The following is a 22678-nucleotide window of genomic DNA, read 5'->3' as shown; positions in this document are numbered from 1 at the left end:
TGCTTCTTACAAATTTGACCCTCATAGTGTTTCAATCATTATTAGGTATATAGTTTTCAATTTTTTGTCAAAATCGTCTTTAGTTCTTGTTTTGGAGAAATGGTGGAGATTCTTGAAGAAGAAGTGCTACGTGCATCAATTTTACATGCTGGAGAAATGGACGGTGGAAATTGGTACATACTTCCCTTTTGCACTAGTATGAAATAAAGAACTTCATATTGGTTTTCCATGTCAATGGGTAGAAAAGCGAGAAACCCACAGTCAAAGGTAGAATCTTTCTTTTTGCACTAGTTTTGGTATCTGGGTTTTTACCATCCATAGAATAAGAAATGTTTCCGGGGTTTACCATCTGTAGTGGTGGTGGTAGTGGTGATTTGGGGTGATAAAGGTTGTTGGGTGGCGGTGACTTTTGTTTTGATTTGCGGTTTGGAGGGGGGATGATGAAGAAGATGATGATTTTGCTTTTCTTGTTTTTTATTTTCTAATAATTTATTGAGATTCGTTTGTTCTTTTTTTCTTAAAAATTTGGGAATATGATTTCAATTAGTATTTTAGTACCTATTTGGTTTGAATTAAAATATGATTTTAATCGAAATCAAAGTCAAATAATTAATATTAACAACAACTTTCTTGAATCCTACAATTTTTCAACCACACATTTCAAAAATTTCTATCACAATTTACTAAAAAATCTAATTTTAATCTCCACCAAATACCTTCTAAATTTTCTTTTCTTTTTATATTATTTAAATAGGAGCCTATATTCATCATTTCACAGTTTTTAGGGGTTAAAATGCAAAAAATTGAAATATATGGACATTGAATGCCAAACGTAGGAAATTACCCTTTTAGCAATTATAAGAAAACCCAAACAAAGGCATAGTTAGATTACTGCTGGCAAGATTATTTAGTGCCTGTTTGATGTCCGTTCTTTTTCCTCTTCCTTTTTTTTTTTTTTTTTTGCCAAAAATGCATTTTGAAATAGCGATTTGATAAAAAATGTGTGGTTAAAAAAAAGAAAAAATTTTGAATTAGCGTGTAATATTATTTTATTGAAGAATGTGAGGTTGAAAATAATAAAGAGAAAATATATTTTGAAAAAAAAAAAAAAAACAGAGAATCAAACGCAGCCTTAGTTCGTGACAAAATTCGTCTAATAAAGTACAAAATATCTACATCAATGGTTGTATATGCTCACTACTTCGATGAGAGTTCAATGGTGATTACATTCATTAACATATTCATAAATTTGATGAACGTAATAATATCAGTTTTCTAACATTAACTTTTCAATAACATAAAACTTTACTAATATGTACTTTGAAACATATTTGTTTTAAAGCATAATCGAGAGCGACCACCCTGTATTATTCTGGAACAATCTCGTGATTCTTCCTTCGAATTGAGTAGGGCTGCATATTGTTCAATTCGATTCTAAAGAGAATTGAATTGAACTCGAATATATTTAGTGAGTAATACCGTTGGGTCCAAATTTAATTATGAAATTGTTTGGGTTCAATTCCATCCAGTTCACTTCGGTACTGTTTAGTTTACTTTCTGAGTTCTATATAGTAATTAAATATTTTAATATTTACAACAACGCTACATTAATTCAACTAATAATATATTCAATCTTAACTCTACAAAATAATGTAATCCAATCTTATGTATTTTTTGCGCATCTCTTCATTGAGTTTTTCATAAATTTGATTTTTGAAATCACGAGAAGAGAAAGATAATGCACTTACAATAAAGAAAGCTTCTAATTTGATTTCTCTAAAACTATAGAAACGACACTATGATAAAATAATGGATTTGGGTCAAACTTAGGTCCATTTGATTTAGTTTGGTTTGGATTGAAAATTAGAAATTGGAAAATCATATTTTGGGTTTGGACTAAATTAATTAGTTAGTAAATTTATTTTGAAAAATTAAAATAAGTTGACTTATTTAAGATAATTAACTTTAAAAAATTAGGAAGATTCGATTCTTCAATTTTTGATCTAAAATCGAGAATCAAACCAAATCTGTCAATTCTTGATTCAAATATCCGTTCGAGTATTTAACTTAAGAAGAAAAGCTCGATTGAGTTTAGTTCAATTCAGTTCGAGTCGAATTCGATTTGGTTTGATTTAGTTCCAAAATTTTGTCCAACCCTAAGATCGAGATTGTTGTTTCTTAACACAAATTATGCCAGAAAAAGGGGTAAAAATGCCAGAAAAGTCATTAATTGTTCAAGTAATTGCTAGTTGTGTCAAATTCCCCTAACATAATTTTTTAGAAAAATTGTAGTAGTGGTCCCTAATCTTTTCATTTTTTACAAATTTTATCATAATCTTCATTTTGTACCAACAAAAGTTCCTAACTTTTCATAAATATGCACTTGATGTCCATCTAGACGGAAACCATCCACAACCCCATCGGTTAACCGAAAAAATTTCTTGAACTATCCGCTATCGCCAGGATTTTATTGGATGTTCATACTTTTTTGGATAGTGTTTTTGGACGGTGTTATTGGATGTTGATTCCTTAATTTTGAGTTGACCAGTGTTTTGGACGTTTCTGTACAAATGGATTTCAGATGCATATTTATGAAAGGTGAGGAACCTCCACTGACACAAAATGAAGATTAGGATAAAACTTACAAAAATGAAAATATTAGGAACTGCTGCTGCAATTTTCCTTAATTTTTAGCCTTATCCTCTTTCGTTAGCTGGCCCAAAAATTTAAAATAGCCTTTCAACGGAAAAACCCTAAACCCAGAATCGAGAGCAAACTTTTGGTAGTTCTTCACAAAAAGCAATCGCCTCCCAGATCAAGTGAAATTTGAACCTAGCAGTATCCAATTCTGAGGCAAGTACTTTTCTTCGTCAACATGTATGATTCACAGATGTAATTCCAGTTATTGGTCATAATGAATCAACGTATGTGCAAAAGTCTCGTCTTTTTCTCTTTCAAAAACCCTTCGTTTCTGTACAAAAAGCAATCGCCTCTCAGATCAAGTAAAATTTGTACCTAGCAGTGTCCAACTCTGAGGCAAGTACTTTTCTTCGTCAACATGTATGATTCACAGACGTAATTACAATTATTGGTCATAATGAATCAACGTATGTGCAAAAGTTTCTTCTTTTTCTCTTTCAAGAACCCTTCGTTTCTGTACAAATCCCATTTTTCTTTTTTATTTTTCTCTACCTCGCAGAAAAGGGAAACGAAAAATACCCTTACAGTGTACGATTTTCTGCTACAGAAACACCACTTTTCTCCTGAAGCTGCTTCACAAGTTGCCTCAGTTTTAACCCGTATAAAAAATCCAGAAAAATCTAATTCAATACTATTGTTCCTCAAAGAGAGTGGTTTTACAAACAATCATCTGGAGAAAATGGTGAAAACTCGGCCTGGGTTGCTCTCTGCAAGTCTTGAGAAAACAATGAAACCCAAAATTAAGATTTTCCAAGATTTGGGCTTTTCTGCTAATGACATCGCTGAGATAATCTCAAATGATCCTTACTGTCTGTATCGTAGTGCAGATAATAGGTTCATACCCACATTATCCGTGTTGAAGAGCTTGCTGGGATCCAGTGCAGAGGTAGCTAAGGTTTTAAAGATTTCTGGGTGGTACTTGAAATTAGATTTGAAGAAGACTTTGGTAGCCAATATTGAATTCTTAAAGAGTTGTGGTGTAGACATGGAGCAAATCATAAAGCAGATATATAATTTTCCAAGGTTTCTCTTGCATAGTCCGACAGATATGAAAAAATTTGTTAAAAAGGTTGATGAGATGGGGACTTGTAGAAGTTCCAGATTGTTTATTCATGCTGTTCGGGTTGTTAGTTCGATGACTGATGAGAATTGGGAACTAAAGTTAAAGCATTTTAGCGAATTAGGATTTTCAAAAGATGACATTTTGAAAATGTTTAAAAAGTCCCCACCTGCGTTTGCTGTATCTCGGAGAAAGCTGAAGGAGGTAAAAGAGGTTTTGCTTGCGACAGGGAGGTACAATCTTTCATGTATTGTTAACAATCCAACATCTTTTATTTGCAGTGTTGAAAACAAGATTAAACCCCGAATGCAAGTTTTAGGAATTTTGGATAGTAAGAATTTGATTAAGAAGTGGCCGGGTCTTGCAACAATTACCAGGATGCCAGAGCGCAAGTTTTTGGAGAAATTTGTTCAGCCTCATTTAAATGAAGTGGGAGAATTATATATGGCAAATAGTGCACTCAAAGGCAGAAGAGATACAAAACTTTTATCATCTGCATAAAGAAATGGGATTTAAGTGATATTTCTTCGTGCTTATGTTTAAGCAAAGTCCATACCAAGCCTGTGTTAAGGAAGGTTGTGGTAGGTTGATGGGTTGCATAAAACTTTGTGACATCTACCCTTATATAAATTTCATTAGGCATCTGGAGTAGTGACGGACTGATTTAGACAGAAAAAGATTCATATAGCGATTGACTCTATTGTTGTTAACCACCTATTAAAGGTTAATGTTGTGATGGCTTAAGGATTTGATTAGCTAGATAGTCATTCATGTTTTGTATGCGTGGTTATCTAAATATTGTTCTACCTATTTTTCTGAGTCTGCTGAAATGACTTGTCATCCTTCTCGAACATGCTTTATAGTAAAGATCTCACATTTTATTTTATGCATTTGTTATAACTGTTTGCTCTGAAGACATTGGTTATTGATTGCCTTGTGCAAATGCACAAGGATTAAGTGATGAGTTCAATTAAGATGATTGTTGATGCCTATGTTCCATCATAATTATTCTCAGCTTGAGTGAAGAATGGCTGCAATTCTGGTGTTCGAAAGATAGATCTAATCCAGAATTTTCATTGTACTATGTTGATTATGTCATCCTTCTGGAGTATATTCAAAGTTAAGATACATTGTTTTCTAAGTGTATGATGCAAATGCACATTGAGAATAAAGTCATTATCTTCTCGTCTTCTGAATTTTGGCTTTGATTCATAGGAGGAACTTGATAGTACTCTAGAATTGTTGCTGGATTCTTTAGAACTTGGAATCACCCAAATTGGATCAAAATTTGATCAAACTAGTTTGGTTTAATTCGATTCTAGTTCAAATCTAATTTGTTCTAGTTCTTAGAATCAATAACTGAAAGGTTTTTGTTCATCCCGGTTCTGACTATAGAATTCGATTCTAAAATTATTTTTTATATTATATTTTGAACTTATTTTCTATGAATTCAAAGCATTCAAAATAATCAGCTTTTGTCACTTAAAAACATTGTTTTCTAATTGCATGATGCAAGTGCACATCGAGAATAAAGTCATTATCTTCTCGTCTTCTGAATTTTGTCTTTGATTCATAGGAAGAACTTGATAGTATTCTAGAATTGTTGCTAGATTCTTTAGAACTTGGAATCACCCAAACTGTATCAAAATTGGTTCAAACTAGTTTGGTTTAATTTGATTCTAGTTCAAATCTAATTAGTTCTAGTTCCTAGAATCAATAACTGAAAGGTTATTGTTCATACCGGTTCTGACTATAGGATCGAATTTTAATTCGATTCTAATTCTAAAATTATTTTTTATATCATATTATGAAAATTAATTTCTATGAATTCAAATTAAAATAGCAAGCATTCAAAGCAATCTACTTTTGTCACATAAAAACTTGAAGATTATATCTTTTATTCCGAAGTATAAAGAAGAAGAAGATCACTCTAAACTAGGAGGAGTTGATTTTAGTCTGATTACTTAAAATTAAACCACTTGGTTCTATTTATAGAATTTCCATTGGTATAACCTCGTGAGAATTGGACCAAATCGATCAATGCTTAAAGATGAAGCCATGGGCGAGGTAGCCGATGGGTGGTGGTTGTGATTGTGTTTAACACAAAGCATGAATGAGAATTGAGAAAGCTTGACTTTTGATGGGGTTTTTATTTTCAAACATGTTTAGAGTTTAATCTTTTGACTGTTGAAGTAAAAAGAAACTACATATTCTGAAAGCACTTTTTGGCATACATTAATTACTTCTAATTTTGAGGTCTGGTTTTCATCGTCTCAAATGTTGAGAACTAGCTTCTCAAACCATACGTTGGGACGCATATTGCAGTTTTCCTTTAACGCACTGATAGTGTTCTTCTAATGACAATTGCTATAGACACTAAATCGTGAGCAAAATTGGTACCTTTTCTTTACAAAATTCAATTGAAGAATCCTTGCTGTATCATTCTCCAAGCCTAAACGTATATATGTAATTTCGATTTTTGGTCATAATGACTCTGCATATACGCAAAAGTTTCATCTTTCTCTCTTCTAAGAACCCTTCGTTTCAGTACAAATTGAATGTTTCTTTCTCATTTTCTTCAATCCTTTTTTTTCCCTCTACCTCGACAAAAAGGCAAGTGAAAAATACCATCACGGTGTACGGTTTTTTCAAAGAGTCGGTTGGAAAGGGTCGCGAAAAGCGAGCCTAGTTTGCTCTCCGCAAGTCTTGAGAACACCATAAAGCCCAAAATCAAGATTTTCCAATATTTGGGCTTTTCTGCCGAAGACATTGCTGAGATAATTTCAATTACTCCATCGATTTTGTATCGCAGCGTGGACAATGGTGTCATTCCATCATTATAAGTGTTGATGAGCTTGTTCAGATCCTGTTCACAGGTGACTATAGTTTTGAAGTGATATGATATGGGTGGTTCTTGAAACATGATTTGGAGACAACTATGGTACCCGATATATGTAGGCATGGAGAAGATAAAAATTCAATATCTATATTTTTTCAAGGTTTTTCTCGCATAATCCAAATGATATGAAAAAATTTGTTAAAAAGGTCGATGATATGGGGGGTGTATAGAAGTTCTGGGTTGTTTATTCATGCTGTTTGGGTTGTTAGCTTGATGACTGGAGAATTGGGATCACAAATTATAGCATTTTAGCGATTTGGGATTTCCGGAAGATGACATTTTGGAAATGTTTAAAAAGTCCCCACCTGTGTTTGCCGTATTGCAGAGGAAGCTGAAGAAGGTAAAAGAAGTTTTGCTTGCAACCGGGAAGTATGATTTATCGTGTATTGTTAAGGATCCAGCATCTTTGCTTTGCAGCATTGAAAAGAAGATTAAACCCCGAATGCTAGTTTTAGGAATTTTGGATACTAGGAACTTTGTTAAAAAGTTGCCTAGTCTTGCAGCAATTACTAGAATGCCAGAGTGCAAGTTTTTGGAGAAATTTGTTCACCCTTATTTAAACGAAGTTGGAGAAGCATATATGGCAAATAGTGCACTCAACAGCAAAAGTATCATCTACTTAAAAGAAATGGGATTTAAGTGATATTTGTCAATGCTTTTGTTTAAGCAAAGTCCATACCAAGCCCGCATTAAGGAAGATTGTGGTAGGTTGATGGGTAGCATGAAACTTTGTGAAATATACCCTTATATAAATTTCATTAAGCATCTGGAGCAGCGACGGACTGATTTAGACAGAAAAAAGATTCATATAGCGATGGACTCTATTGTTGTTAACCGCCTATTAAAGGTTAATGTTGTCATGATGGCTTAAGGAATGTGATTAAGCTAGATAGTTATTCATGTTTGGTCTACCTGGTTTTCTAACTATTGTTCTATCTATTTTTTTTGAGTCTGCTAAAAGGAATTGTTGACACACTAAAAGTGCAGCCTAAATCGAATAACCCAAAGAATGAAGCTCAATTGGAGAATTTCCAAATCAGATAGCCCAAAAAATGAAGTCCAACTGGATAATTCAGGATAAAGACCCAGATAGGGTTATTAATGAATGCAGTGAAAGTTCACGAATACGGTAACATCATCGTCCAAACTTGCAAGACGCCCAAGAGCTGAGCGAATTAAGTGCCTTACAGTCGCCCAGAGCTATGACCCCTTTCTCGCCCAAACCTTCGAATCACCCAGGATCTTAGCAAACATAAGATGTTATGGTTATCCAGAAGTGCAGTTATTGAAGCAGTTATTGAGTAACCTTATCACATTCCACGATTCAAGGAATTCAGTTGAAGAAGGTTGAACGACAAAAAGTAGTGGCAGCAGTTAGAGACGGCAGTTCCACGACAAGTTAGCCACCATAAAGAAAGTGGGTAGTTATAAAACAATCAAGCAGTTTCTAAGCGGTTGATCACGAAGAAATTATTAAGGGAATATAAAAGGAAGAGAAGACATAAAGAAAGGGGACCCCGAATCAAACATTCTCAAACAGAGAATATTTAATTTCAATTTCTTAGTTTAAACTTAAACATTTCTTTCAGTACTCGTGTGCTTGCGCCCCTTGGAGGCATTCTGTTTGTTTCTTACACAATCGTCTGATCCCTTTTTAATTGTTAGCGACTACCCGCGCGAAACAATTTGGCACGCCCGGTGGGATCTTGGTGTTTGGTGTTGAAAATACAAAAGATGAAATAATATGCCTCACAAATCTGATAAGGAAGCAGCAAGTCAGGTAGGAGTCTAGTCTGTGATCGAGCGATATGAGGAGCATCATAGCTCTCCACGAACAGAGGGACGGAGTCAGAGCAGTCACAATCATTACGAACCAATGACAGAGTTGAGTCCTCGAATCACGCGTGCATTACTTGGAGAACTCACACAGGATGTCGTTAAACAAGTAAATCTGCGAAATATTCATAATATGGAAAGATTTACCCAGAATGGGAATGCACATTATGACAACATGGCCAAACAACTGAACACTCTGAATGAAATAATGAATAAGTTAGTAGGCCAAATTTGTCAGCCAGTTGTGCCTCTTGTAAATCATTTTCAAGTTAGGACAATTGTGGGACATAATCCCCTACTCCTAAGTCCAAATCAAGGGATAGAATCACATTTTCGTCCCTCTACTTCAAACCAGGGGGATAGTGTAATACAAAATCAGAATAGCGGTAATGGTACAGCTAACTTGGGAGGTAATCTAAATGTAAGAGACAATGTCCTAAATAATGGATAGAATGCCCCACGTGTTAATGATGTAATAAATATTCAGGCTAATGGTAACAATGACCCAAATCAAGGCAACTTTGTTGCCAACCAGGGACCAAACATCAGGCCTCAAACAAATCAACTGATCAACCAACCTGTAGGAATTCCATATGACCCCCAACGTCATGTTGAGGAATCAAATTATGGAAATAATACAGGATCAGATGGCTTTTGGAGTACGTCCTGTCATTAGCTGACTTACACAAAGCCATATCCTGATTGGGTAGACCAAGCATATCCATGGCATAGAGAGTATAAAGTACTAGAATTCTCACTTTACCGGTTTAGGAGAGGTGTTTACTCTAGAACACATAGGGCGATTCACACTACAAAGTGGTGAAGTAACAGATTACCATAAAATGAGGCTGTTCCCTAGTTCATTAATAGGAATAGCTTTCTCCTGGTTCATTAATTTTCCAGCGAACTATGTTCAAACATGGCAACAATTAGAGCAATTGTTCCATGCTCAGTTTTATAAGACTGAGTCTAAAGTTACTTTGACCGATTTGACGAGTCTGCATCAAATGTCAAACGAATGGGCAGAAGGTTTCCTTTAGAGGTTCAAGACAGCAAGAAGTAAATGTTTTGTACCTCTGCCCGAAAAGGAGTTTGTCAAAATCCCTCAAAACTGTCTAAGTTTTGATTTGAAAAAGAAATTTCAAGACAAAGAATTTCCTAATCTTTTTCAATTGAGCGCAAACGTGATTAGGTACGAACGATTAATAAGAGAAGAAGAACAAATGAAAAATTCTAGCAAGGGGACTTATTATAGAGACCCAAATTTTGATGTTCATGCCATTAATGACGAATATTACAATCAAGCCGAAATGTGTTTGGCCGAATTGATTAAAGGAGATACGTATACTTGTTCTATAATGGCTAAGCTTAGACCGTTGAGCAAGGATGAGCCTATAAAAGATGAAAACAAAAAGGCTAGAACGTTCTCGTTCGATGTAATTAAATCTGACCTTATATTTGATAAACTATATAAGGATAAACAGATAAAGCTGAGCGATAAATATAAATTGTTAAGCCTTGAACAAGTTAAGGGTAAAAAATATTGTAAGTGGCATAATGCATGGTCACATTTGACTAACAACTGTTTGGTTTTTCGTCATGTGTTACAGGATGTCATTGAATCAGGATGAATTACGTTTGAGGATAAGAAGAAAATGGCAGTGGATGAAAACCCTTTTCCACAGCCACTTGGGGTGAACATGATGATGACTGGTTTCAAAAACAAGTTTGCCAAAATTCAAGTTGGTTATAGATGACGAGGAAGAGGACCCTGGGCCACATCTTAGTGTCTTTAAACGTATCAAAGGGAAGGAGCCCAAAAAGGACGAAGACGTCCTGTGTGCAAGATGTAAAAGAAAAGTAAGTGCAAATATAGAGAGACCAGGGATATGGCAGCATCACAATCGCCCTAGTTTTTTCCCAAACGCTCAACCTGGTAGAGGGCGAGGTACATCATTCTATAGGGGACCGCCTTTTGAGAGGCAGTTCAAGCCAGTAAATAATGGGAGAACATTCAGGCCACAACCTCACCAACCAAATGTATGGCATTCGTTCCAGTATAACGCAGGAAAGGTGATACCCTTCAACGAGATGACTAGAACCCAACAAAGGCATTTTCAACGGAACTATGGAGGATAACGAAGAAGAAGCATGTGTGCTAGAATGTGAAGAAGGCCAAACTTCTAGAGGGGCCTACGATGATGAAGGGGATGATGGTATGACGGACATCGAAGAGGAAATTGATCTGGAAGGAGAAAGAAGAAAGAGAGAGATATCGTACAATACTCTGTTGAAGCAACTACATCGAGAGGGGGTTCGTGAAGTGGACTTGTTGGGGGAACCGTCTGGGCGTTCTTTCGATTATTACATGCTGTACGGGACGCCCAAAAGGAAAAAGAGAGTTCCTCGCTCTGAAAAGTATGGATCACCTCCAAGGATAATGCCTCCTCCCACAGGTTGGGTAACCGAAGAAGAAGCGTTAGAAAACAGTAAAAAGGAAATTCAGGAAGCAGAAGCTCAGTGAAACATACTGCACGTTGACTTGTCACAAAAGGATAACTCGACAGAAGACAAACAGGAAGTGGAAATAGATGCTGCCGAAAAGGTTATTTTCAAGAGACCAGCCATGAAGTTGACTAAACACTAGAGGCCATTGTACGTTAAAGCTTTAGTTAACGGCATACCTGTTGCAAAAGTACTTGTTGATAATGGAGCAGCTATAAACACCATTCCATCTAGGATGATGAGGAAATTTGCAAAGACGGAAAGTGATATGATTCCAACGGAAGTCATCCTTACAAGTTTCAATGGAGGAGCAACTTCAACTAAAGGGGTTATACCATTAGACATAACTATAGGGACAACTACTAGGACCACAGTCTTCTTTATAATAGATGGTCCTACTAGTTACAATGTGTTATTGGGAAGAGATTGGATACACGGAAGTCACTGTATACCCTCATCGTTCCATCAATGCCTAGTTTTTTGGAATGATAAGGGTGAAGCAGAAGTGGTGCAGGCCGATCATAGGCCTTTTGTCGCAGAAACAAACTTAGTGGAAAGGTTCGTGTACGAAGGAAATTATGGACCTGTCAGAGTAGTCCAAGATGGAGAAGAAACTTAAATTGTTGCACAGAGTGAAGAGCGATTTTCGATAGATGCACTCACTGAAATGTTCAGTCAAATGAGGCCAAACATAGTGGCCCTAGAAGAGCCAGTAATTGGCAAGAGAGTAATCAAGGAATTTTAAATGAGTTATAAGCAACAAAGGCAAATGGCCGATATTCAAGCCTTCAAAGCCAAATTAATGGCTTTTAATAAAGAATGTAAAGATAAGACAAAAGAAGAAGCAGTCTTGGAATCATTAAGAGACAAATTGGCAGTGTTCGAGTTGGAACAAAATATTAGCCGAGAAGTCAATAAGATGGATTGTTTAGAAGAAGAAGTGCCTATAAGGGAATTGGACGATGAAGTAATGTGGATCATCAAGCCTGGATACGCTCTCTGATTAAAGTGAATATTGGCAATGAAGGAGAAGATCGCCCAACCTTCGTCAGCCAGATGCTCGATCAAGAGGTTAGTGATAAATTAATCGCTTTATTAAAGGAACATAAGAATTGTTTTGCTTGGGAATATGAACATATGCCTGGTTTAGATAGGGATTTGGTAGAATATAGATTGCCAACCAAACTAAATTTTAAGTAGACGGTTAACAAAATGTGAATGTAATTACTCTGTCATTGAAAAACTATGTCTTGCATTGTATTTCACGTGTACGAAATTAAGGGCTTATTTACAGCCCGTAACCATTTATTTGATTTTTAGAGTAAATTTGGTTAAGTATATGTTCTCTCACCCTATTTTACACCAAAGGGTAGGCCTTTGGACGTTAGCATTATCAGAATTCGAAATATAATACATACCCCAAAAGGCAATCAAAAATCAGGCTTTGGCTAACTTTCTGGCCGATCATCCATGCCTTGACATGCCTGAAGAAATTGAATTAGAAATCAATTCGTTCGAATTAAAACCTTGGGTTTTGTATTTCGATGGGTCAAAAACTTCTAAAAGTGCAGGAGTAGGAGTAGCATTAATAAATCGTTTAGGAATTTGTTACAAGTTCGTATTCACTTTGGATAGGATGTATACCAACAATCAAGCCGAATATGAAGCTTTAATCGTGGGCCTAGAATTAATGATAGTTATGGAAGTGAAGAATGTGATCGTTAGAGGCGATTCTCAATTGGTAATTCACCAATTGATTGGTGATTTTAAGTGCCAAAGTGATTCCATTATAAGTCAATAGAAATCGCCCGAGAGTTATTGAAAGAATTTGACCAAGTAGAGCTTCAATGTGTTAATAGGATATATAATGACGTAGCAAATGAGTTGACCCAGAAGGCCTCAGGGTATTCAAAGGTTTTAAATTGGAAATCTACTTATGAATATGGAGTAATATTGCCCGTAGTCCAAAGAAGGGCGAGAAGGATTGAAATTCATTGCATACAAGATGGAGATGCAATAGATTGAAGGGTAGAGATTAAAAAGTTCCTTAAAGAACCTAATAAAGGAGATAGTAGAAAAATGAAGTTGCATTTGCTAAACTATACACTGATAGATGAAGAATTGTTTAAGAAACGCTCTGATGGTATATTGCTAAATTGTGTAAGTTTGCAAGAAGTCAGGACAATCATGGCTGAGGTGCACGAAGGGATATGTGGAGCTCATCAAGCTGACTAAAGGATTAGATTGTTAATTATTATGAATGGATATTTTTTGTCCAAGATGGGAGAATCATGTGTTCAATATGCAAAGAGTTGTCTATCATGCCAAAAGCATAGTCCAATACAAAGGGCGCCAGCAAGAGAGATGACACCTATTATCAAACATTGGCCGTTCAAAGGTTGGACAATAGACCTAATAGGGAAGATTTATCCCCCATCGTCCAAACAACATACTTTTGTTATAATTGCAACTGATTTTTTCACTAAGTGGATAGAAGCGATACCTTTAAAAGAAATCACTCAAAAGAGTGTCATAGAATTTATCCGTGATCATATTATTTATAGATTTGGGATTCCACTAACTTTGATGGTAGATCATGAAACTTTTTTAAATGGAGATCAAGTGAATAAATTCCTGAGCGAGTTTGGAGTTAAAGTAGTGAACTCCACACCGTATTACGATCAATCCAACAGACAAGCAGAATCTTCTAATAAGATTCTAAAAAATATCATAAGGAAAATGATAGATGGAAATGCCAGAAATTGGCACGAATGTCTAAACAAGGCCTTATGGGCTTATAGGACGTCGCCTCGATCAAATACCAAAATTACTCATTTCCAACTTACTTATAGACAGGAGGCCGTTTTGCTTATGAAAATCAACGTGCAATCAATCAGAGTGTGTTTGCAACATAAGTTAAGTGATGATGAGTATACCGAATCACTAGTTCAAAACTTATTGGAGTTGGACGAATTAAAGTTGGACATCCTAGATAGATTGTAAGTTCAAAAACGAAGGATGGCTAAGTTTTATAATAAAAAAGTTATAGCCAAGTCGTTCAGCCTGGGCGAATTGGTTTGGAAAATAATACTCCGTTTGGATAGCAAGGATCCAAAGTATGGCAAGTGCTCGCCCAATTGGGAAGGACCATATAAAGTAAATAGTGTGTTGCCTAATGGAGCCTATCATTTGGAAGATTTAGATGGCACCAAGCACATGAGGTTCATTAATGGAAAATATTTAAAAAAATATGTTCCTTCCTTATGGGAAAGCGAACAAATAAAGGTGTAATCAAATCACGTTGAACGATCGTAGATAAAAAAAGGGCCAGAGCGAAATACGTTCAAATAAATTCCTTTATTATCAAACGTTCATTACAAAGTTGCAAGATACAAAATACTAAATGCTCTATAAACTGCAATTGAGAGCAAACTGATCTCTCGGTCGATCGCCAAGTAAGAGGGTGAACTGGCCTTGATTGCCATCCTGATCGCACTGCTGCAAAGGCAAGCAGAGAGGTCGAGAAGCACTCTCAGCAAGCAAAAGGGAAGAAAAGTACCCTCACATCGCCTGCCTAATCGCATTGCTGTAATAACGAGCAAGGAGACTGAGAAGCACTCTCAGCAAGCAAGATGGCTTGATAGGCATCCTCAAAAATTACCTTCCATCATTGAACTTCTTGTAAAGAACATGGAGACGATGGGAAGAACTTCGCTGGCCAAAAAATATTTTCTATATCTCCCATACCAAAGGTAACATCAAAACAGGTAGCAAAATGGGTGGATCAAATGATCCATTTCTATGGAAGACGAAAATTTTGGATCGATCCTTGAAATGCCAAACGATGGCAGCAAATTAGTTTTTGAAGAAAAGAATGAAAATGAAAATGAAAAGTGTGAAATATACGTGCATTTATAGGGGTGTGAAGGTGAAGAGACGGAATATGAACAGCCACATTCGTGCCTAGTAATTGGAATCAAGTGGCCCAAAGTCTTAGGAAAAGAGATAAAAATATCAAGAGAAGATGTACATGAATCTTAGCATAAAGCAGTTAAATGCTTGGGGGATTGAAGATTAAGGACAAACGTCAATAAATACACAAGAAGACAAATTAGTCGTTCATTAATGACAATGGCTGCTGTTACATTCAAAATTGGCAATGGGTATCAATACGAGGTTACAAGAGGAAAGTTAATACGAAGTTACAAAAAGAAAAGTTAAGGCATTAGATTTTTTAATTACAATTCGCCCTAGACCGAACGAATTCTTTCCCTAAGTCTCCCCCAATCCGCTTTGCTGAGAAGAAGTGACATTCAATTTAGCTACAAAATCATCATCAACCTCCAGCTTTTTGTACTGCTCGACCAAACACTTGGTTAACTCAATTCCTTGGGAAGCATTACGCTTTTTAGCAGCCATTCTCGCCTTGCAGTCATCCATCCTTGCTTGAAGCTCCTTCATCTGTGCAGTCAAACTGGTCATCAAAGAGTCTTTAATCATAACTTCGGAAGAGATTTCTTTCAATTCTTCCTTAGCTTTGTTGATCTCCAGAAGCAAAGACTTTCTTTCAGATGCAGAGCGAAGGTATTGAGTACTCTTGGCCTTCAGTTCAACATTTTTGGCCAGCAAAGAGAGGATGTCAGAGTGGACAACTTTCAACGTCGCTTTAAAATCAGCAAAAATATTGAGCGACGGAAGTGTCAGTGCTTGCGCCAACTTCGCACTCAAATGCTCAAACTTATCCTTATGTTTGGTAGCAATAGCCTAATCAATGTCCATGTCCATAAAAGATGCATACTTAAATATCGACTGCTTGAGGAACTTCATATCTTCCTCTGAAGAAGCAGAAGGATGATCGGTTGAAGTAGGGCGAGACGTCTTGACTTGCCCCCAAGAAGTGAACAAGTCCTGGATGAAACGCACAATCTCATCAGCATCCTGCAAAGAAAAATGCCAACATTGAAGGTTTTCACTACAATAAACAAAGTGAAAATAAAAGTGAAGCAAAAGGTTACCTCATCAGCAATCTTGGGAGGTGGCATATCACCAGTTGGCTCCACCACCTGTAGAGACTTCCCCTTGTCTAGGCGAGAAGACTCTGCCACAACGGGATGACCCATGGGAGCCTCCACATGATTAAAGAAGCAACAAATCAGAAACTAATAGCACAAGTAAAGGTAAAACATCAAAAAATGTATTACCTTCTGGTTCGACGTTTGGGGGGTTGGCGCCCTGGGAAGGAGGTGGCTGGTCCATTGGTTGTGATAAAGGTTTTGGGACTGAAGGTTTCTCTTTAAGCGTAGTCCCTTCATCAACTAGTTTGGACGAAACAGCTCCAGCAGAGGATGATGGAGTAGGAGCTGCCAACACCAAAGTCTTCAAAGGAGAGGCTGAACTTTTCTGAGAAATTCAAGAAAACCATTAGCACATAAAAAGGTATCCTTGCGAGTAAACAGAATTCAATTACCTTTCTCCTGACGATGAGAGGATTGTCATCATCATCCTCCAAAGTGGGAGATGCTTAAACTGGCCGTTTGCTGCTTGGGGCACTCTTGGCTGCAGTAGGTTTGGCAGGTCGAGAAGTAGAGGAACGAACAGATTGTTTAGCACGAGCAGGGGAGGAAGGATTCCTAATGGACGTAGGGGTGACCAAAATAAGAGAAGTGGAAGGAATGTTTGGTTGATCCAGTGAATGGAAAGCACGATTGGTATTAGTTGCAAACAATCTGCGCTTCACTGATGGCCAGAGTTGTTCAAAAAGGAGGTGAACGGCACGACTAGGATTGAAGGGGCTAATGAAAAGTTACTCGTCAAAAGAATATTGCGAGCATCTATAGCTTGTGCCTCTGCCTTATTAATGGTGTGAAAGCGGTCTATCAAATTTTTTTAATAACAAGGGGGAACATGCCAAGTTTGGCCAAAACCAAGTTGGCGAGCAAAAAATTGGGGAGCATATATTACAACCCCAGCTTTGGCATTGGTTCCAGTTAGAATATCATGGACCAACTTTCTCCCAGTCAAAAATTGAACCCAAACGAGCAGAGAGGCGCTCGCACTGTCCAGGGTGGATGGAGGTTGTACATAATCTGGAGTTAAATGAGCAGGAAAGGGAAAGAAGGAAGGAATTGAATTTAAAGTATAAAAGAATGAAAAAATGTCTCTTCTGAGGCTTCATACTGGACACACACAAAATATATTTACAAAGCTAAATTTGAAGAAAGGCCACACGCTCAGCGTGGGAAGGCTCAGCATTTGAGTGATTATAACAGCTTTGCAGGCTTGAATAGGACTCGGTGAGTTTTTTGTCAAATTTTGGGGCAACACCGGAAATCAAAATACCAGGGAAAATAGTGTCGCCCAAAGGTGGAAGATTTATCAGGGCCCCAACATCCCTTAAAGTAATAGACATGGGACCAAGAGGGAAAACAAAAGTATTATATTCAGAAGACCAAAAACTTAAAGCAGTAGGAAAAAGTGCTGGGTCAAAAATTGGGGGTTGAAGAGAGATTTCTAATAGATCAGAAATCCTAGCACGATCAAAAATTGCCTTGGTAGGACCATGGCTCACAAGGCGAGCATGCCATCTACGGAAAACAACATCAGACTTAGGCTAAGTGCGAATACCTTTTTCGCGAATCGGCCTCAGTGGCAAAGAGTTCAGGAATGGAGGGCTTTGAGTACAAGGGAACAGTTGGCCCACCGTCACTTGTTCGACGGCTTCGGCGTTGTTGAATAAAGGACCCAGATAGAACTCATTAAGTTCGGTATTGGCTAGTGCAAAGAAGTTCGGATTTACATATGGCCGAGTGAGGATTTTCTGGAAATCTTCGAAACTAAAAGAGTCATCAGATTGGGTTTGTGGAGCAGCCATTGGGAACGAAATACAATTTTGTTAAAGTTTGCTTGAGAAACGTAGCAGAGAAGCAAGAAGATGAATTGTGGTATTGCGAGAAAGAAACGCGAAATAATGAGACGTGATTTAGTGGTGCGATGAAACGGCGTGTCTTTAGAGTTTATAAGGGTTTGCAACGTCGTCCCATTTCAGGCTATGGAAGGAAATAATGATTGAAATTCTTGGGAATTTCAAATGTTGTGGGAAAACACAAAATAAATATGGCAAAAATTAATAATTAGTATTAATTCTGCCATATTGGGGGGGTAATTGATGACACACTAAAAGTGCAGCTCAAATCGAATAGCCCAAGGAATGAAGTCCAATTGGGGAATTCCCAAATCAAATAGCCCAAAGAATAAAGCCCAACTGGGCAATTCAGGATAAAGGCCCAGATAGGATTATTAATGAATGCAGTGGAAGCCCACGAACACGGTAACATCATCGCCCAAGCTTGCAAGACGCCCAAGAGCTGAGCAAATGAAGTGCCTTATTATGACCCTGTTCTCGCCCAAACCTTCGAATCACCCAGGATCTTAGCAAATATAAGATGTTATGGTTATCTAGAAGTGCAGTTATTGAAACAGTTATTGAGTAACCTTATCACGTTTTACGATTCAAGGAGTTCAGTTGAAGATGATTGAACGACAAAGAGTAGTGGCAGCAGTTAGAGACGACAGTTCCACTACAAGTTAGCCACCATAAAGAAAGTGGGTAGTTATAAAGCAATCATGTAGTTTTTAAGCGATTGATCACGAAAAAATCATCAAGGAAAAATAAAAGGAAGAGAAGATATAGAGAAAGGAGACCCCGAGTCAAACACTCTCAAATAGAGAATATGTAATTTCAATTTCTTAGTTTAAACTTAAACATTTCTTTCAGTACTCGTGTGCTTGCGCCCTTTGGAGACATTCTGTTTAGTTCCAATTGTAAAGTAATCGCCAATAAAAATCCCTTTTTGGGACTTTGTCTCAAGAGGTTTGTTATTTACACAATAGCGACTACCCACGCGAAACAGGAATTGCCATCCTTCTTGAACGTGCTCTATAGTAATGATATGACATTTTATTTTACGTATTTGTTGCAACTGATGCTTTAAAGACAGGTTATTGGTTGCATTGTGCAAATGCACAAAAGAGAATTGGGATTAAGTGATGAGTTCAATCAAGATGACTGTTGATGCCTATGTTCCTTCATTATCATTTTCAGCTTGAGTGAAGAATGGCTGCAATTCTGGTTTTCGAGAGATGATTCTAGTCCAATTTTTTCGCTCTGCTATTTGAATTATGTCATCCTTCTAGAGTATGAAAGTATGTTCAAAGTTAAGATATAGTATGTTCAAAGTTCCAATTGAATATTATTTTAGGTCCTAATTGTATGATGCAAATGCACGTATTGAGAATAAAGTCAATATCTTCACGTCTTTGAATTAGGATAGAATGTTAGGGGAATATATTCAATTGGAACTTTGAAGACTTTTATGAGCATTTTTTTTTAAGTGATTGATTTCTAAGAATTATGTAGACTCTTTAAGGATTTGTATGGAATTAATGGAAGTCTTGTAGGCTTCTATAGACTTTCATCTTAAGGCTTTTATAAAATTGAAAAGACTTCGAATACTTTTGTTTAAGATAAAATTCAAATTCTCATGTATGAGGTGTTGGCTCCATAATTTCCTTTCACCTCCCAATATAATAAAAAATAGTTTTAAAAGAATAAAAATTTAAATCACCATGATGTATCTTTAAAAGTAAACAAGAAATCAATATAATTAAATTATTAGAAATTGGTCCTTTTCTTATATAAAATCTTATAAATTTTAATTACAAATGGATATTTTTCATAGCAGCTGAGACGATGAAAAAAAGAGGGAAAAAATAGTTATAAGAATCTTTTGTCTCAAATTTAATTTTTCATTGAAAATAGAATAATAAAGAAAAGCTAGGTGTAATTAGCACATAATTCCCCTACTTTTCACTAGTGTAGTGGCATCTTTACCCTTAATTATACTTTTAATTGCACAAAATATCATTTTCATCCAATTTCTTAATAAAAATCGTAAAATGATAAATATATACTTATATTTAAATTAAAAAATATAAAAGAAAAGAAAAACAACAACTAAGTACAATTATAGTCCCAATTTCTTTTTTAAAAAAAAAGTTCAAACGAGTTCCAAATAAATTATTAAAAAAATTAGAGATATAAAAAAACAAAAAAAATCTCTTTGTTTCTCCTCCTCCTCTCCTTCTTCTTCTTCTTCCTTCTCCAACCTGTTATCTCGATTTCTTCAACAATCTGTTATTTATATGTACAATGTAAACTCATCTTCTAAAAATTATGAATTAATTTTTTGAATCTTGTTTAGAAGTTTTTTAGTTTTTGACTTGAACATGCTCATTATCTGAAATTATATGATTTTTACTGATGAAAACTATATATCATTTATGATTTTGAGTTTTTGAGTTTTGTCTTCAATTTGATGGGTTTCTCAAGAATTTGATGTATTATTTATGTTTAAGTTTCTTGTTTCAGGCTCTCGGTAGCTCTTAAATTGGATAATTAATTTATTTTTCATTAGAATATGATTGTTTAACTTGTCTCAAAGTCTTCATTATACTCCCTCCTTTCCATAAAATATCAAAATATAAACCATTTTCCTCGTTGAGTATGAAAGATTTTTTAGTTTTCTAAAATATTTCTATTTAATATGCTTTTTTATCAACAAATATGAGCTACTCCTATTCAAACCGTTATTTAATGTAGGGATATATTTGTAAAAATATAAGAAAAAATTATACTCCCTCCGTCTTATTTATCTAGGTTGACTGTCCTTATTTTTTTTTTGTCTTAATTATATAGTCATACTTCTTTATTAAAAATGTTTTGTTTGTTTGTTTACTAATATACATTTATTTAATTTTGAAATTGTACAAATAAGGGTAAATTAGGACAGTGTTTGGCAAAAATTGCTTTTTTCAATAAGATTAAATAAGATTTATTAATCCATGTGAAAAATAAAATGAGGTTATATAAATGGAATGGAGGGAGTGTTTTTAGGTACATTAATTTCATTTTTCTTAATATATGTGAAATAAAAACAAGCCTATTTTTATGAGACGGAGGGAGTAAATATTAAGTGAAAATGATTACTGTATTAATGTGTAGCGGACATGCACCTAATTGTTGTATTGTGCTGGGAAGGTAAGTTTGGTACCTGAGCAAAATGAAAATGCACAAGGAATGATGAATATGTTTCGGCATCCCTTTCTCTAAGTCGTGAAAGCAAATTTGTTTGTAAATGATTGAACTACATAAAGGAAAAGGAAAATAATCTTAAAATTTCACAAGTTTCTTTCTTTATTTTGCTCAACCATTCATTTCATAGCATATTCGTTGAATACTTTGTGCTTTGTCCTTTCACTTCGTTGACTACCCTCGTTTTTAGCATGAAAAACAGAAAAACAAGTAATTATTATTATTATGATTATTTTGAAGCTAGAGTAAAAGATGTGGTTTGTGTATTTTTAGCATGAAAAGGTGTTCCACAACAAGAGGTTGGCTAAGTGTTCATATTTTAATCATTGATCCCATCGTGTCCTTGCAACTCAATGCCATCCCTAATCATTAGATAATGCATAATGCTATCATTTTTCTATGTAGCAAATGGGTCACTACTGTCCAATGAAGTTGTGATACATTTTTAAAGGTTGGATAATACTGCAGTAATCCCATTGGTCCCAAGCCTAGATGAAGATTATAACTCTTAGATGATGATAACCATTAGAAGGTTGTTTGAGCCACATTCTTAAATAGTGATTGGACTTTACCTTTATGTCCTTTTACTTCATAGCCCATTGGTTGCTCCACATAGATTTCTTCTTCGAGATAACCATTTAGAAAAACTGATTTCACGTCCATTTGAAATATCTTCCACTTATTTTGCGCTGCAAGAGAGATGATTAATCTTATGGTTTCTAAACGAGCAACAAGAGCAAATACCTCTTCATAATCGATTCCCGACCATTGGTTGTAGCCTTTGGCAACCAATCTTGCTTTGTATCTTTCTACTTCTCTTTTAGCGTTCTTTTTTACCTTGTACACCCACTTAACTCTGATTGCTCTCTTTCCTTTGGGAAGAGTTGTCAGCTCCCACATGTCATTTTTCTCTATAGCATTAATCTCTTCATCCATAGCATCTCTCCATCTTTTATTTTGCACCGCTTCTTCATACCCTATTAGCTTACAATCGACAAAAAGACAAAAAAGTGTGAGATCATTTTGATTTTCTGTTACCTCATAAAGCTCTTAAGGGCTCCTCATCCGTGGTGTCCTTTCACTTGAGCTCTCTCCTTGTGAAGATGATGGAGAAACATCTCCATGGGTAGGTGATAGAGGTGGACTGATAATCTCTTACTGCTCTCCATTCTCTTGTTCTTCTTTATCAAAGAATGGTAAGAAGTCATAATCTTCTTCTTGGGCACCCCAATCCCAAACTCCTTCTTCATCAAACTCGACATCTCTACTTATGATGATCTTCTCCTTGTTTGGATTATACAACTTGTAGCCTTTAGAGCGAGAGTCATAACCGATAAAAACATACCTTTCACTCCTGTCATCTAGCTTGGACTGTTTTTGATCTGGTACATGAGCATATGCAATGCTCCCAAATACTCGTAATGAAAGATGCTGGGCTTTCTTCCACTTCATGCTTCTTGTGGTGTCTTATTCCACACATCTCTAGAAGGTGATCGGTTAGACAGATATACGGCGCAATTAACAGCTT

At 36.0% G+C, this 22678-nt stretch overlaps 1 protein-coding gene across 1 annotated transcript; it reads left to right on the top strand.

The window, feature by feature from the left end:
• Positions 1-2744: 2744 nt before the first annotated feature.
• Positions 2745-4730, top strand: LOC111391058. Its single transcript, XM_023016202.1, has one exon. It carries the CDS (start codon positions 3098-3100, stop codon positions 4259-4261), a length of 1164 nt encoding a protein of 387 aa, XP_022871970.1. The 5' UTR covers positions 2745-3097; the 3' UTR covers positions 4262-4730.
• Positions 4731-22678: the final 17948 nt, after the last annotated feature.

This window comes from Olea europaea, unplaced genomic scaffold (genome assembly GCF_002742605.1).
Source record: "Olea europaea var. sylvestris unplaced genomic scaffold, O_europaea_v1 scaffold747, whole genome shotgun sequence".
In the NCBI taxonomy this organism is placed as follows: domain Eukaryota; kingdom Viridiplantae; phylum Streptophyta; class Magnoliopsida; order Lamiales; family Oleaceae; genus Olea; species Olea europaea.
Note: the sequence above shows the minus strand (reverse complement) of the source record. Positions and strands in the feature narration are given on the sequence as shown.